Source organism: Mastigoproctus giganteus, chromosome 13 (genome assembly GCF_048544385.1).
Source record: "Mastigoproctus giganteus isolate SK-2022 chromosome 13, ASM4854438v1, whole genome shotgun sequence".
NCBI lineage: Eukaryota > Metazoa > Arthropoda > Arachnida > Uropygi > Thelyphonidae > Mastigoproctus > Mastigoproctus giganteus.
The window spans coordinates 132,231,606-132,249,657 of record NC_143587.1 but is presented as its reverse complement, the minus strand read 5'-3'; the positions used below and the strand labels follow the sequence as shown (position 1 = coordinate 132,249,657).

Sequence of the window (18,052 nt, the reverse complement as noted above, 5' to 3'; positions counted from 1 at the left end):
TAATTTATTTTGGATGAACGGATCGGACCCTTATATCTAAGCAATCTGCAGAACAGAGGGAAATCCCAACCTTCCTATATCAACACAGACGGAAATAGTGTAGCATGAATATATTTGAAACATATGGAAAATACTTACTTGGTATCCTGTTAATGGCACGTAAAGGCCTTAGTACCCTGATTGTTCTAATGGCGGACAAGTTAATGTTTCCTACGTCTAGACAGTATTCTAATGACCTGAATTTGAAAAGAAAAATAAATGAATAAGAAGTATAAGGGTGAAATATATTACTAAGATATTAAAAACAATCTACCAGTTGCATATTTTACACATTCTCTTACCAATGGGTTTGCATGTTCCCAAAGATATCTCTAATGACATGGTGCAAGCAAATTGTTAGGAATAAGCTTTCATGACAAAGAATTAGTTAAACTATAACTAAGCAATCAAAATTAAATACAGATGATCACTTATTTATATTTACTATTAGAAGACTCCAAACGTGCAATGCAGTTTCTCTAGCCATATGCACTGGCTGATCATTTAATTAATGGAATGGCACCAATAATTAAATGAGCCAATTTTCTAATAGAAAAGCCATGGGTTAGTAATCTGCCAATAACGATAAGAACTTAATCGTGGCCGAGTTAGTCGGTCTCGGAAGAGGACATGGAATTTTTTCCCAAATATTTGAATACTTTCGTAGAGCAAACAGGCAAATGGACCAGAGATTACACTTGCAATTTGCAGACATAAGTGTGTGAGCTGCTAAGAGAATAATTTTACCTTTCTCCTTTGGTGGCATAAAACAATTTGATAAGCTAGCCAATGGGGATGTTCAGCATACAGTAAACTACAAAGATTTGCACTAAAACACCAATGGTCAGTAATTATGTTATATAAATCAGAAAACTATTTCGCGGTTTAAAACAAACTTCTAGAGTTCAGCTTTAAAATAAATTGTTTTTCGCTTCAGGGAAGACGTTATTAGGAATAAAAATGTCAAGCCCGTAAAGGGAACGACATTGTACAACTTCATTTCTAAATTTAAACTTTTCAAACATTGATGGAGGTAATTTAATGTGTCCTTACTATTTAAAGGAAATTCATCATTATCCGTTTAAAAAACCTGAAATTAATTTCCAACTTCAATTGGTGGGTTTCCGCATCGATGAAGTGCATGGAAATTTAAACTCCGCGAGGCATTCAGATACTTAAATACACACAACTCCCGTTATTTGAACTTTGATGGGAACAAAGAAGGAAATTGAGTATTTTAAATCCTCGGGCAAATTACAAACCATAAAAAAATGTAGTTCTAAGAGTTGGGGATTATTTTGGTTTTTTTACAAAAGAAAACTATTGATTATTGATCTTGTTTCTTTAATTTGTTGTCTTGAGTTTATTTGTTCTGGTTTAACAAATTTATTGGTCAAACTGAGCAAAAAGTAATCTCAACATAAAAGAGTTCAATTATAGTTTTTTTCCTTTAAGTAAATGAACAATTTATTACTTAAAGCGTTTCTTTGATAGTCATTTTTACCACGATAATACATAAGAAGATTGAAAAATTAGTATCACTATAAATTTGGGAAAAAAACTTTTCTCTAATGAACTGTATTATTCGTTTTATCGACACCCGGTGAAAATGAATTTGTATATCTTATAAAGATGTTTCAAAATAACGAAATTAACAATAATCATAATGGCATTGAGGTCACCGTAGATGTTACTTCGAGTAGTCTCCATGATATAGTCACGTTTATTTGAACAGAGTGGACAATGAGTATGGATGGCTTGAATTTCCTATTATGCAAGAACTTTCAGAAATCGCAGTGAGAATTCGATGAAGAGGCGCTTCAAAGGTAACGTGTAATGCAATAAATCCCAGAAATCTCCAATGATATTATGGCGGAGCAGACCGTTTACTGTAAAGATGCTTCCAAAACTTTGATGTTCTTTTTAACCGAGAGTTTCTGCTTTAGTCTTGAGGCGAAAATTTAGGTTTTATCTTTTGAATGGGTTAGATCGGTAATGAGATCATTCAAACTTATCTTGGGTAAACATCAGGCTCCGATGTCTTCATTGAGTGTTTACGCAGGATCTGCCAAAGTTCTCAGGTTGCCACCAATCGTACCTTTATTGCATTCCATTTTGTCTTCGAAAGAATCTAGTCCATGCTTTCGTTGTACTGGAATTAGAATATTGTCATAATGAGGAATTAGTCTCCTCACTGAATTCATCTTCAGATACGTTCACTTTAAAAAAGTAACAATCTCTACCGTGATCTTTTTGGCTCCCTACATTCATGAGTATGGTAAATGGCATCGACTTTTTCCTTGAGTTCAAGCGGTCATGTAATCCATTTGAACAAGCAGTATAAATCACATGTAGTGCCCACTCCTTATTCTTGTCATTGAGGACAGCTAAAGTATAACTGGTAAATTTTCCGGATATTCGTCTTGATTGTACGCCATCTCGTTTATCACGATTTTAAAAAAACAGAGGAAATAACTTCATAAATAAATACTAATAGTAATAAAATATTAATAATAACAATGAAGTGTCAAATACCCTTTCAGTCGCTACTAGATGGATTGAATTGCAAGAACTCCAATAAGAACCAACTGGCGTGTTTGGTGAAAATACAAAATCTTTCAAAAGAAAAATAAATCGACATCTTTTAATCGTCTAAATATTGGCAACTATTTTAAAACTACGTAATATTCGCTCATTAAATTTTCTTGCTGCCTTTTTATATGTAGATAGAGAGAAGTGAAGATCGATTATCGGAAACAATTGACAATTCGAAATACCTTTGGGTTCAATTATTTGGGATAACCGTAATTCTAATGTATTGATGAAATAGACAAAACAAGTCTTAAAAAGAGTAAAAGTACGATAAGTAATAATCACACTTACCCTGCAAATACGATGAAGAAATCTAGCCTGTTCCATGTCTCCGACAGATATGCACGTTTTCCAAAAATTCCCAGCGCGATCATCTTAATGATCATTTCTATGGCGAAAAAGGCAAATATAATGTGGTCGAAGTGTTGTAAAGTTTTACATCTACTGTCCTCGCATATCTCGTCGGCACATGGTTTGTACATTCCTAGAGTAACACAATTTAACAGGATCACCATCATACTCACCCGTTCAAACCATGTATATAGAAGTTAAGGAAAACAACAAGAGACAAGAATATCAAAATTCATTAGCTAAAACATATCAGCAAAATTATTTATTGAGCACAGAAATTTATATATATGACGAGTACATTATAAGAATAATTGAAATCAGATATAAAAACGATACTGAACGAGTTGCCACATGTAACTTATTGATCTCAAGGTTTTGCTTATCAACAAATTCCCTGATTATTGTCAAAAGTACTTCTTCGGCCTTTGGATCGATAAATTATATAATGCCTACGGTTAAACTAATTTTTAAATGCTATATTAGTGATCAAAATAGAAACAAATATGGCTATATTTGCCTCCTTCAAATTTCATTCTTTTATCACCTTCCATTGATATTTATTGTGAAGATAATAATTACTGGCGCTACCAATCTATGCATGTCCATTATGCATTGATTTTGTTTATTTTATGTATAAAAGACAATCAAAGAAATAGCAGAGTACTTGGCTAAAATCTCCATTTTGGCCTGGTGTATACAATATATTTTTGTGGCAACAACCACATAACAAGGAGGGAATTTGCAAACGAGTTCCATCTCACGGTGGACACACTGATCACGAACCTAGTCCTGCCACATCGTGTGGAAAAGACCTGGATTCGAATTCCAAGTCCATTTTGTCAAAGCTGTGTTCCAGACTTTGGGATTATAGACACTATTTTGAGCGCCGAGGTAAAACCAATTAATAAAGAGTTTAGGCTAAATCTCTTTTTCTAATATATCAACCAACTTAAGTTTCATACTCTTTTATGGTCCTTTTTTCGGCACTGTTTTAATTCACAGTATTAAATGTTTTTTTCAGATGCCATCTTATATGCCTGAAGAATATTATTTCCAAAAGATTGTGCATAGGCTTACTGCCGAAAATACAGAGAACTTCTTAATTCACAGAATGATTATTTAATCTACTCAAGTTATTTTAATTAAAATACTTAATATATCTCAATCTAATGCCTGCTTCTGTTACTTTTTTCCTGTTGTTAAACCTGAAAAGAATTTTGTTGTTGGTAACTAAAAGAAGTTTATATCAAATTACTAATAAAGGACCTTGAGATGCGTGCTTCTGTTAAGAAACAGTGGCTCAAGTAATTACGAAGCAAAGAGGCCTTAACGAAGGAAAGGACACCGACAGCGTTTTATTGTGTTTGTTCAAGTTTGTAAGGAGGGTGGGGAAGAAATCTTTATACTCTGAAAGCATCCACGAAGCCTGTGCCGATGATTAAAATTAAGGGAAACTGTGCACGGTTTTCCATATGCTTAGTCTCGTTGCAAGACAACCTGATATTTCTTGTCGAAGTTTTTTCTTTCTTTTTTTTTTAAGCTGAAAGCTTTTCTAGCACGTCCGTTTCTATAGATAACATCCCTTCATTATTTCGAGTTCTTTAAGCAAAGCAAAAATGTCTGACATTCCGCTAAATGATGGATCGCAGGAGCACGGCAGTCACTTTGAGGTTGAGCTTAATTTGTGGTTACAAGGTAGGTGTTGAAACAACAGATTTCGTCTTGTTTTGTTTATCCTGTCATAATTATTGGCTGGTTTTAGACCCAAGAAATGCGCGCATTTTTAGGTGGAATTTATATATTTTATGTTCAAACAGTATTGAATTTTCTGTTAGATTTAATAATAGTCTAAATGGGTATTATAATGAGTATTACTGAAATATATCGATTTATTTATTAAAGGCCTCAGTTTAAAGAGTTTATTTCGTGCAGAAAGCGTGATTCTAATTTGATATTACTATTATGTATCGTTCAAAATATTAAGATAAATATTTAAGATGAGTTCCTCAAGGAACTCATCTTAAACAGATCACTCCCACTTTAAGGTAAAGTTTCGCAGTTATGGCCAGCTTCCTTCTCATATACTGCCTTTATAATCCCATGCTTTGATAGAAGATATTGTGTGATCTGCTTTGGTCATCATTAGACTGACCAACACGTCACTGTGGACACCATAAAAGCAAAACTCAATCTCTCACCAATCCTTTCCACAATGCCCCAAAATTATCTAAATCGGCACACTTAAACCAGCTGCTGCTGATACCATCTCTGACATGATCCGAGCAATTCTCCTCCAAGATATTCTTTCAGGTACTCAATTTTGAGTCTTTGATTCCATCCTTTTATTTCTCAATCGAAGTTCCCTACCCCAGATTAAAAATGTGCCTTTTTGGAGTTGCAGTGCATCACAGTATCTCTGTATGTACAAGAACGTCTGAGTAGAATATTTATGCAGAAAGGCTACATATGTAAGAGATAAGTTCGATAAGAAGATATATTCTTACTTGATATCACAGTCCTTTATGGTCCGGTAGCAGGCTTCGGCAGCTAATAAAACACTTTGGGATGGTTATATGCTGTGAATACTATGTTTATCACTGTGTAGCATATATGCATCCCTCAGAGCATCGTATTTAACAATATGTAATTAATTAGAAAAACTTACATCCATATACACTATGACAAATTTATATTCTTGTTGACTATATATTCTTCTGCGCATCCTTGTGATGCGTCCCAGCGGAATGTATCAATACGACTATACTCATTCCATCCTGTTTATGTTATGCAAATATGTACAGCATCCTCAGAATGTATCTTTGATGGCTGATGAATTGAAACGCAAAAGATAAAATCTAAATGTATTCTAATTTGTTGGAGTTCATCGTTCATTAGACGTAAGAATCCAAATAACGAGGAATACAATACTGTTCCCGATTTTTAATTATAATTAGGCTCAAAAGCCTCTTAGCACGCTTCACTCCTGCAGATCTTATTTTCTTTCCTATTGTTGAGATTTGTTTGTCTCAGAAGAGAACAAGCTATGCTAATTATTATGGAATAAATAAACGGACGGGTAATTACCCCTTGAGTGCTTCCGTTATGTTTTAGTTAACTCTCTTAGACTGGCTAAGATGGGCAATTAGCTGGAGGTTGGAAAGATACAGTTAATGGAAAACGAACACAGATTGTTGGGATGTAGAGGAAGTATTCTATGAAGTGTGCTTGTTTTTTTGTTTTACCCCTTCTTTTGAGCAAAGTAACTATCGGGATTTTCTTTGCTGCTGCTAATGATGATCGTAATAACTTTACACGGATGAACCGCATTCCCAAAGCCACAGATGAGTGGTAGAAAACAACTATAAATAAATAAACATAAACGTAAAAAAATGGATATAACTACTTGGTGATTAAATTTAAACTGCATATAATTAGAAACACATCCAGTACATAACAGTGTTCAAAGACAAAAATCAAATTAATCAACCTAATAGAAGAAAGTATATTAAACAAGTTAATTAAAATGAATCTGTGACTGATAACCGGTAAGCTGATCTTGGAATCGAAATATCGATGATCAGTCACTGGTCATTTATAGTCTTCACCAGTACAGACTATGAATAATTGTACCATGCGAGTACTTCGCATTTTCATGCCCATCAATAAGGTCCCTATAAATCAAAGGAAAAAGGAATGGGGAAGAAACAGAGTCTAGGAGAAAAGAGTGACTTTCTGCCATCATGATAAGTGCAAGGTAAGTCGAAAATAGAACAATCTTGGGGCATCCTGTTTATGTTGGTTGCGAATATTTTGGGGGATCGAGTACTTTGGCTAAAATGTTTTAACTGCTTTGATGTGAATTAAGTCTGTATAAGTGTCTGCATAATTAAAGTCTGTACAGGAATCTCTACTCCTCCGCTCAGGTGGAAGAAGATGTTCCTACATGTGCCCAGATAGAAGAGAACTTTAAGAATTTCTTCTCCAAAGGTATTTCCAATTTAGATTTCTCCAAACGCTTGTTCCTGCAAACACAATTACACAATACATATATTAACTAATTGGGTGCGTAATCCATTATTGTGTTGTGTACCTTTTGTTCGCTGGAAATACATAACATAATATTAGCGGAATTTACGTTATTTTATCGTCTCCATGGAGTTTAGTAGCTATGAGACTTTCCAACTGGTTGTAAAAGTTTGAATTCCAATCCATCGAGATCTTTTCAACCGAAACTCAATTTGGTGCCCTGAATTTGAGCTATCAACATAAAAAATCCAGATATAAATCCTGTCAAGGGCGGGAGCACTTATGGACTTTTGTTGTTATTGCTTGATTGTTTTCAGGCACATGAGAGACTTAGGCTATAATGTACCACTGTGCATTTTGACTGTACAGGTGTACAAGTACACACAGTGGCACATTATAGCCCAGACTCTCCAAAAGAGTAAAAAGTGGTAATGGCTTGACGTAGCAGAGTGGTGAGGGGCGAGAGTGCAGTAGCACACGCTGTTTGAGTGGACCGGGGTTCAAACCCGTGACTACTAAATACAATTAACGTTTATATTGATGATTTATTGTAAACTCCACTGACCTGGTGATCGTGCAGGAGTATAAACAGGAATGTACATATAGTGAAACGGAGGACGGGCTTTTGCACAGTGCGGCAAATGAATAGGCTTCAGAAAAAGGTTTCATGGTTCATCTCTCAGAAACTCAAGGCTGTCATCTCACTTATTAATAAAACTTATAAAAATATATGCAATTCATAAACATGATATATGGATGCTTAGTTGTCTGCTTCGACAACCACTACAGCTTCTAAAGAAGCTCACGATACATCCTCCAGATGCCTCTTCCATTAATAGGTGATTCAGAGCAGTTGTTGAGGAAACCGCAGACGCTTTTCGGGCAGGCTTGTATCGGAGAAGTTGGGACTCTAGTGGAGAATTAGACCCCACGATGAACCTATTAGATTGCATTGTGGTTCTTCCTCTACAGATGGCCTGTGATGTTCTGATGTTATTGTGCTAACAAGGATACACAATAATAGTTGTACACGGTATTCCTCCCTTACTGGGCTCCCAACCCGGTACGGGTTTGCATATCTCGAGCCTAATGCAAAAGATGAACAGGAATTTCCTGGCTCGCGTAGTAGGGAGAATCTGCAACCACCGCTAGAGACTGGTGTGTTTTTCCTGGAGGTGCTGAAGACAGGGGAGCAACTGCGTCTTTGAGGAGTGCATTTCCTTGCAGCTATTGTACTAGAGTATTCACAACGAATCCGAGGTCTCCACATTAAACACGCCCACATCAAGGAAGCGAATGAGGCAATTCAAACATACAGGGTTAAAGCTCACGGTCAACAGAAGAAGAGGCAATGTTAGCGCAGACCAAAATCGAACTTCGTAGGTCATCAAGTAAAAATATAAATCAGAGACTGCATTAACAATTCCCTCATAGGAGTATTGAAGCCATTAAAAGTAAGAGAAAGCAACATAATTATGCCATTTTCCTTTCTTCTCTCCTTTCCCAGACTGAGGTTATCGAACTTTCTAACTTGTCTGGGGAAGAAGTTTGGAAAGTGTACAAGAGAAGATAATAAAGGAAACCCGCTATGATGTTATTGTGGAAAATCTTTTGGAGAAATAACAGAGAAGTGCTATAACCATCGTATTTTGAAGAATCTTCTAGCTGAAGCTATAGATGGACGTCTGGATATGGAAGACCTAGTTAGATATATGAGGATTAATCTTCTTTGTTCGAATGTTGGGGTTGGACGCCCTCGGCGTACATCGCCTGATGGGAATACAAGAACAGCAGGTGCTAATAATATTTCGAGAAGAGTGAAGCATAAAAATAATATGCTTATAGGCAAAATCTATATCATAATAACAGAAGGAAGTGTGCTTTTAGCATGCCTGATCCTGAAGACATTGCAAGTGACAGTTCCGACTCGAAAACGGTGATTGATTTCTGGGAAGAGGTGCTTTGTACTGAGCCAGATGAGATGGCGATGCAGAATACAACTACCTATTTAGAAAACGAAGAGATTAAAGAAAGTATAAACCTATTGGAATAACAGAACTAAAGGAATCCTTTTCAGCTGTTAAAACTAGCCCAGACCCAGATGGAGTTTCTCCCATCTTTCTTAGAAATGTTGCTTTGAAAATTATGCTGGATTTATTCCACATCTTCTTGTGGATGGACGATGTTCCGAAATCAATTTGTTCTGCAAGAACAACATTGATCCCTAAGTAAAAGGATGTGAGTACACCTTGAGAACGTATTCTTGTGTTCAAGTGTTCAGCATATTAGTATTAGTAACGGCCGCATGGTGCAAGAAAGCCTATGGCTTATGCAGCACCAGCCAAAAAAAAAAAAAAAAAAAAAAAAATCCGAACAAAACAATGATAAAAACAGAAAATAAATAAATAAATAACTAAATAATAATAATTAATAAATAAATAAAAAATAAAATAAAAAATAAATAAAAAGGAAATTAAACCTATCATCCTATGCACTTCCCTTACCCGAAAGTACTATCCAGTTGACCTTTGAATTTCCCCAAACTGTCGGCCTCTACCATCCATGAAGGCAACTTATTCCAGTAATTTATAACTCGCTGGCTAAAATAGAACTTCCTGCAGTCCAATCTAAACATTTCCCCCCGTAACTTGAATTTATGTCCCCTAGTTCTAGCATCATTTATAATCTTGAAAATTTTGTCCTCATTCATTTTACTGATGCCTCTCAGAGCCTTAAACACCTCAATCAAATCTCCTCTAAGGTGTCTAGTTTCCAAACTCTGCAACCCACATATTCGAAGTCTTTCTTCATAAGGACGCCCTTTTGCCGATCTCACCAGGCGAGTTACCCTTCTTTGCACCCTTTCAAGAAGCTCGATGTCTTTCTTCAGGTGCGGTCTCCATACTTGAACACAGTATTCCAAGTGTGGTCTAACATAAGCCTTATATAATGGGATTATCACATCCCTATCTCTACTTGCAAAAGTTCGATAGATCATCGATAGGACACCATGGGCCTTCCTTGCAACCTGTTTACAATGCTCAGAGAATTTCATGTCTGACCGTATCGTAACACCCAAGTCCCTTTCCTCCAGTACTGGGTTTAGTTGAACTCCACCAAGTGAATAAGTTTTGTTGGGATTACTGTTTCCCAGGTGTAATACCTTACACTTTGTTGGATTAAAGCACAGCTGCCATTTTTCTGACCATTCCTGAAGTCTATCTAGGTCTCTCTGAAGAAGCTCAGCTTGACAGTGATCATTAACTACTCTCCCAATTTTAACATCATCTGCAAATTTAGACATCACGCCCTCTATCCCTTCATCAATGTCGTTTATGAAAATTAAAAACAACAGTGGTCCTAATACTGATCCTTGGGGAACCCCACTTCTTACATCAACCCAATCTGAGGAATAGCCATTTATCACAACCCTCTGCCTCCTGCCCTGAAGCCATCCTTCTATCCATCTAAGGATTTTCCCAGTGATTCCAACCTGTTCCAGCTTATAAAGCAACCGCTCATGTGGGACTGAGTCAAAAGCTTTGCTGAAATCTAAATAAACAATGTCGAAATTATTCCCTAAATCCAGCTCGTGAGTGACCCTTTCGAAATAGCTAACCAGATTTGTTAAACATGATTTTCCCTTTACGAAACCATGCTGAGTATCCTTGAGAATTTCAATTCGATCCAAATGATCCTGAATTCCACCCTTGATCATTGCCTCCATGATTTTCCCTACTACTGAAGTCAGACTGACAGGTCGATAATTTCCAACTTCACTTTTAGAGCCACCCTTATGTATGGGAGATACATTTGCACTTTTCCAATCCAAGGGAATCTCCCCAGAGTCTAATGATGCTCGCATAATTAGCCTCAATGGTTCAATGCACTCGCTTGCCGCCTCTCTTAAGATTATAGGGTATATTCCATCAACTCCAGGAGCTTTACTGGTCTGTAGGCTCGAAAGTTTTTTCATTAAATAATCTTGCGAAATTTCAATATCATTAATTACATATTTTTTAACTTCGCTCCCACAATTTCCCTTTGCCACAAAAGCTTTTCATTTGTAAATATCGATGCAAAATAACTGTTGAGTTCATCTGCAACGGCAGCTGGTGTATTTATTACTATCCCCTTTCCCTTACGTAAAGGTCCGATCTGGTTTGTCCTGCTCTTCTTGGCATTTATATATGTGAAGAATTCTTTATCCCCCCTCTTTGCTCTGTTTGCTAGTGATTTCTCATAAACTGCCTTTGCCTGTTGAACCTTTTCTGTGGCTCTATTACACATCACCTTGTAGCTGTTATAGGCTTCAGTACTTTTTATTGTTCTGTAACCTTTCCATGCCACCTTTTTCTGCTCAAGTAATGCGGCAACTTCACTATTCGTCCAACTTGGAACCCTCCTCGTGGAGTATTTTTTTAATGGTATATACGCATTCAAGGCATCTGTGATTAATGTTTTAAAAGCGTACCACAGTTCAATTGTATTCATTCTCTGCGCGATATCTACCCAGTTAATAGAGGCCATGTAGTACCTTAAGGCATCGTAATTTCCTTTTCTGAAATTAAAACCCATTCCTTTGCCTTTTACTTCTGCTACCTCTCTCGTCATCATCCACCGTAGAACTCCGTGATCACTTCCTGCTACTGGTTCCTCTACTGCCCTGTTATGTCATCTGATTCATGTGTGATGATGAGGTCTAGGATATTCTTTTCTCTAGTACTTTCCCTGACATGTTGATACAAATAACAGTCATCTAGTTGATTTAAAAATTTTGTTCCCCATGTCGAGTTTCCTTCCCATTTACTCCAATCAATTAGAGGCAAATTGAAATCACCCATAATAAGGCATTGATGCTTACTTGCCCATTCCATTTGCATGTAGAGGCTTTTGTCATAATCTTCACAATCACCTGGTCCGTAGATTACTCCTACTCGCATTATACCTTTGTTTCCAACTATCTCACACCATACAGACTCTATACTAGCATGTGAAATATCTGAATCCGGAACAGCTATCGTCGCACTCAGGCTTCCTCTGATAAGAAGCATTACCCCACCACCCCTTCTATCTACTCTGTCCTTCCTAAATACATTATACAAGCCGTACTGAAACTCATCATCCCCAATTTCCGGGTGGCACCACGTCTCTGTAAGCCCTATTATGTCCGCGTTACTTGTTTTAACCAGCAGTTCGAATTCGCTCATTTTATTGACGACACTTCTAACGTTACTGTATAAACAATTAAGATTTACTGTTCTTGTATATTTAACAACCCTAACACAACCCTTGAAGTGTTTTAGGCTCTCGTCCCTGATATTAGCTACCCGCGTACGTGAAACGTCTTTGCCCCCAGAACATCTAGATAATACGTCCAGCTGGGGTAACAGATAAGAACTCTTAAGGTATGTGCAAGAGTTACATTGACCAATATTATCAGATAAACGCGTGTCAGTATTACCCACATCCCCCCTAACTAGCAGTTTCCCTGAACCTTTAAGGTTCAGGGAAAGAACCTTAAAGAACCTTTTGCACCACCTTTGTTTAAGTGTATCCCGTCTCTACAAAACAAATTCCTTCTACCTACAAGTGTGGGCCATGCTGATAGAAATTTACCCCCTAAAGCCTTGCAGATTCCTTCAAGTCTTGAGTTAATCCACAAGACTCTTAACATATAATCCCTCCTATCGTGTCTGGGCAGAATTGCAGACACATAGACATTATGGCCTAGCTCGCGACATTTCCTCAGCATGGTCCTGTATTTTTCCAACAAATCGTCAGATCGTGTACGTTTAATGTCATTGTCCCCACATGAATAATAATATTTTCTTTACCCCCTTTAAAATCTGACAGTCTGTTGGTGACATCATCAATAGTTGCTCCCGGCAGACATACCCTGTTTCTCCTCCACCTATCTTTATTACAAAAAATATTCCCCGTTTCCCTGACAATGGAGTCTCCTAATAAAACAATGTCCTTTTTAACCAGAATAGTTTGCACTTGGTTTTTCTGTTTTGAGGCTCGAATCGGGTGTGCATCACTTGGTAGATTGCTGGAGTTTTGAGTCCCTGACGAGCTCCCAGATGCATTATTTTCGAGGGCAAGCACTCGTTTTTTCAGGGACTCAAATTGTTCCATCAGTGCACCAAATTGTAATTTAAGATCGGTGCACTCCTTACATCGATCACAAAGAAAAGAATCCCCCCGTGAGGTAGGATTAGTCACCAGGTCGACCTTGGAAAACATTCCACAGGTTCCACAACGGATTAAATCATGACTCACCCGTAAATCGCCATCTGCTATTTCCGTGTGAGTCACGATACCCTGTGACGTGTTTAAGGCAGATCTCGTAACTACCATTATAAAATTAAATAAATATCAATGAAAGTAATTTTAAAAATTTATATCTATAATATTATTAAAATCAAACAGTTACAGGAAAACCTATAACAGAATAATCCAACAATATCTAAAGAAATCAAATATTTAAAAGCACTATCCAAAAGTAAACCACTTAACTGAGGAGCCCTGTCTAAGCGCGTCCGCTCACCTCGAATGCCAACCTCGAATGTTCAAGTGTTCTTGAGAACGTATCACAAGTTATTAATGAAACGGCTGAATAAGGTTGTGAAGATTGATAATCGTCAAAAGGCGTTTTTGCCTATTGATGAAGTAGAGGAAAACGTGTTTATTTTTCAGTTACTAATATCTCATGATCGTCATAGACTTATGAGACTGCATATATCAATCCTTGACCTCGAGTAGGCTTTTGATGGTATAGTGTCTTCTTTTCTGCGGTTGTGGATGCTCTAGAAAGCCACAATTTACCAAGATCGTTCATAGGTTATATACAGGGAATGCAGAGCACATGTTACACGACTATTAATTTCCTTAATGACTCTATAACTGTGAATCCTAAGAGAGGGGTGAGGCAAGTAGATGCTCTTTCCCCACTACTGTTTAATATAGTAATAAATCTTCTGTTCAAGCAGTTACCAGCTTATATTAGATTTGGCTGTTCACATGGTGAACAGCCTAGCGTTTGCCGATGATCTTATTCTCTGTGGATCTACATCCACGGGCATTCAGACATTGTTGGATAGAACCTTCCTCTTCTTTAGGAAAGGAGGATTGATTATAAATAGAAGTAAGTCGTGGACGCTCTCTCTAGTGCCCTCCGGTAGGGAGAAAAAGATAAAGGTTGAGAGGTGCAGTTTCCTAGTAGGAAGACAGGATTTACCAGTTAATGATACAGAAATGTTGTGGCGATATTTAGAAATTCAATTCAGTCCTATGGGGAGAAAAATTTTCGTGAACCTGGACGGCCTGTTGGTACGGGTAACTCATGCCCCTTTGAAATTCCAGCTGAGGCTCTTTATCCTACGCATCTTTTTGATACCGGGACTGTATCATCAGCTTGTCTTGGGTAGGGTATCTGCTCCAAAGCTTAAGGTCAGCAGTCCGACAGTGGATAAGGCTTCCCCATTATGTCCAGCAGCATATTTCCACGCGGGAATTGTGGAAGGAGGGCAGGGAATCCCGTCTTTCAAATGGAGTATCCCTCTCCTGAAATGGAAGAGATTGGAAGGACTGCAATACTCTCCCTCTGATTTGGTTCGATCTTTGACATCTCATCAATGGTATAGGAAGGAGCTCCAGGGTGCGACGAAATTGGAAATGGACGGATAAATTCATATGGGAGCAAAGTCGTCTGTAAATGAACGATGGGCAAGTCTATTGCACAGTGCCTATGACGGAATTAGTTTAAAGGAACCTGCTAAAGTGTGGCCTTAACATCGATGGGTTGGGGAAGGGACAAGGCTACTGTCAGGACATAGAATACAATTCATAGAACTTGTGAAAATAAGGATAAACGCCCTCCCTGCCCTCTCAAGGACATCAAGAGGACGTTCCCAAAATAGGGATTGTAGGGCTGGGTGTATGGCGATAGAGTCCCTCGCCCAAATCGCACAATGCTGCCATCGTACTCATGGGATCAGAATTCGTCGACATGATACGGTGGTGGTGGATATTATTGCAGATCGATTGAGTCATAAGGGATGGCAGGTCTCAAAGGAGCCCCGGTATGTTACATCTGAAGGGTTAAGGAAGCCTGATTTGGTATATGCAAGGAACGGATCCGCGTTCATTTTAGATGCACAGATAGTAGGTTCGTGTAGTAGCTTGGATGTCTGTCATAGGTTAAAGAAGGATTATTGCAATTTAAACTTAGATGTGAAAAATCAAGTTAACCAGCAATATGGGGTAATGCCAATAGTTTCAACCATAACTGTTAATATTAGGGGTGTGTGTGTCAGGCTTCTGCCACACCCCTTAGATCTTTAGGGCTTACAGCATCAGATATAAATATAATTTCTTTAAGGGCACTTCAAGGAACTCATAGTTGCTTCGCTGTTCATCAGCGTATGACTTCGGTCAGATAACCTTTTCATACATCATCTGATATCTAGCATTTGTACGGCTACCAGGTGCCATAAACCTAGGAATTAGAAAAATAAAAAATTCTCCTTCAATTGGGACTGTTCAGGTTTGAAGAAACGTTGACTATTTCACTGTGACCATAATTCTTGGTTTAAACATCTACTTCCTGGATTGGACTTCTACTCATATTGAATCTTCATTGTGGACCTACATATGTCACTTGGATCCTTGGAGATCATCACAAACTTATGTGTTGGGACTTTATAACGACAGATATCTTCATGATATTGTGTTATGATACGAACATTAAAAGAGACGGAATTGGCACAATACGAGGAAATCTGAGATAATTGTACATCGTTCAGTGGTATGTAAATTAAATAGGTTGCGAGGTTGTCGGGAGAGCTGCTAATACAGCATAAAATAAATAAATAAATGAAACAAAGTGACTAAAGAAAAAAAGAACCGAATTACCACTTCTTCCCGTCCCACTCACCCTTTTTAGTTACAGAAAGGAATGAGCCTAATTATCGCACTGAATTAACGAGTTGTGATGCGTTCAACAAGAGTTACCTTGGTGCTTATCTACAAATAAACAACATTTCCTATACAGGAACAACGCTCTTACATCACTTTTATAATTTTTGTATTTTTATGTATTAGCATTCGTAGAGCCATATGATGAAAGATAGCAGGCTTATATAGCATCAGCCACATAAAAAAAAAATAATAATAAAAATAATAAATAAAACATCTTCCCATTTCATCCATCCATTCACTCCAAATGCTTGTCTAGTTCTGCCTTGAACTTATTTAAGTTGTCGACCTCCACGACAGATGGAAGTTTGTTCCAACTGCCAACCACCCACTGGCTAAAGGCAAATTTCCGCACATCCATTCTACAACTGGACCTCAGTTTGAATTTATGTCCCTTCAGGTGAGTAATCTGAGCAAGAGAAAGAATCCCCTCAGCATTGAACTTGCTTAAACCGTTCAAGGTCTTATACACCTCAATTAGATCACCTTGCAGATGCCTAGTCTCCAGACACTGTAATTTGCAGAACTTAAGCATTTCATCGTAAAAAGAGCACCCATTTGTTCCATTCACCAGTCTTGTTGTCCTTCTCTGTACTGGTTCCAGCAGCTCTACATGTTTCCTAAAATGAGGCATCCAGACCTGTATACAGCACTCAAGATGTAGCCTGACCATTGCCCTATTCAAGGGGATAATCCCCTCTTTATCCCTACTAGGAAAAATCATATTTATTATTAATATCCTGTAAATGGTATTAGTAGAACCCTGGGAGGCACCACTAATACCACTAGTCCACGAAGAGCAGTGTCCATTGATTACCGCTCCTCTGTTTTCTTCCATTCAACCATTCCTTTATCTATAGTAACAACGTGCCCTTAATGCCATACTACTCCAATTTGTACATTAATCTTCCATCTGAAATCCAAGTATATAATATCAAAATTATATTTTGCATTTAGTTCCTTTGTGACCACATTGTAGTATCCAATCAAATTGGTCTGACAAGACTTCCCCTTAACAAACCCATGCTGCTTCTGAACTATAACTGCAGTCTTGTATAGTCTATCATAACCCAAAAATGTAATAATGAATTGGGGACATATTTGCATATCTGCAGTCCACGAGGCCCTCCCTTGAGTCCAAGGAAGCTTTCATAATTATGGATACGGGCTTGCTTACTTCCTTTGTTTCCTCCTTTAATATAGCTGGATAGATTCCATCCACCCCAAATTCCTTCCATATGTACAACTTCAAAAATTTCTCCTCCACTTTGCTGTCAGTTATTACAAAAATACAGTATTTAACTCCCTGCTAGAGTTTGATAAGTTTCTGGCCTTCACTTCCCTACAGATTTCCTCATGTGTGAATGTACTCGCAAAATGCTCATTCAGTTTTTCAGCTACCTGAGCAGGATAATATACAGTCGAACCGTCGATATCAAGTGGACCAATCTGATTTCTTTCCTTCTATAGTTTACCATAAGTAAAGAAAATTTTGCTTAATGGAACCAACTCAAAAACATCTATGGCACTGACTGGTTATTTTCATTCACTCCAGCTAATGGTACACACAGGGTTATGTTAGGTTAGATTGCATTGTGTATAACTTTCACCAAGGTAATTAAGGACACCATGGAGAATCAGCATACTGCATTTTTAATTATATCGATTTCATGGTCGGTTTGTATGCAAATTTCTTGATGAAGATTTGGAGTTTTTTTTCCTTCTAAAAAAAAGAGAATATGCTTCGAACCATTGTCCACCTGTTTGCTGGCGAAGGAAATTGAACTCAGACCTTTTACCTGTTGTGAGAGAAAACAGCACACCATTTACTGTTGTCCTCAATGCACTCCCAGGAACTTCAAATAATAGCACTTTTTGCTCCAACACGGATATGAAAATCGGCTTCAAGGAGAACAAAACCTTACTGTATTTCTACTTCTACTATCAATCCCTGCCATAATTTAAAATCATGAAGTTAGTCAATAACTCTCACTATGCTTATTCTGGTTGAAAGCGCTGATTTCAACCAGCACATCTTTGGTGCAGTACAAAAATGATAAAT

At 37.6% G+C, this 18,052-nt stretch overlaps 1 protein-coding gene across 1 annotated transcript in view; it reads right to left on the bottom strand.

Moving 5' to 3' along the window:
- Positions 1–3,166, bottom strand: part of LOC150076445 (voltage-dependent T-type calcium channel subunit alpha-1G-like) — a 123,498-nt gene extending 120,332 nt beyond the window's left edge. Inside the window, exons 1-2 of the mRNA XM_090387715.1 lie at positions 2,923–3,166; positions 139–236 (exon numbers count right to left, since the gene is read on the bottom strand). Of these exons, the coding sequence (XP_090243841.1) occupies positions 139–236; positions 2,923–3,149 (325 nt within the window). The 5' untranslated portion in view covers positions 3,150–3,166. The remainder of the gene's footprint in view (positions 1–138; positions 237–2,922) is intronic.
- Between the last annotated feature and the right edge of the window lie 14,886 nt (positions 3,167–18,052).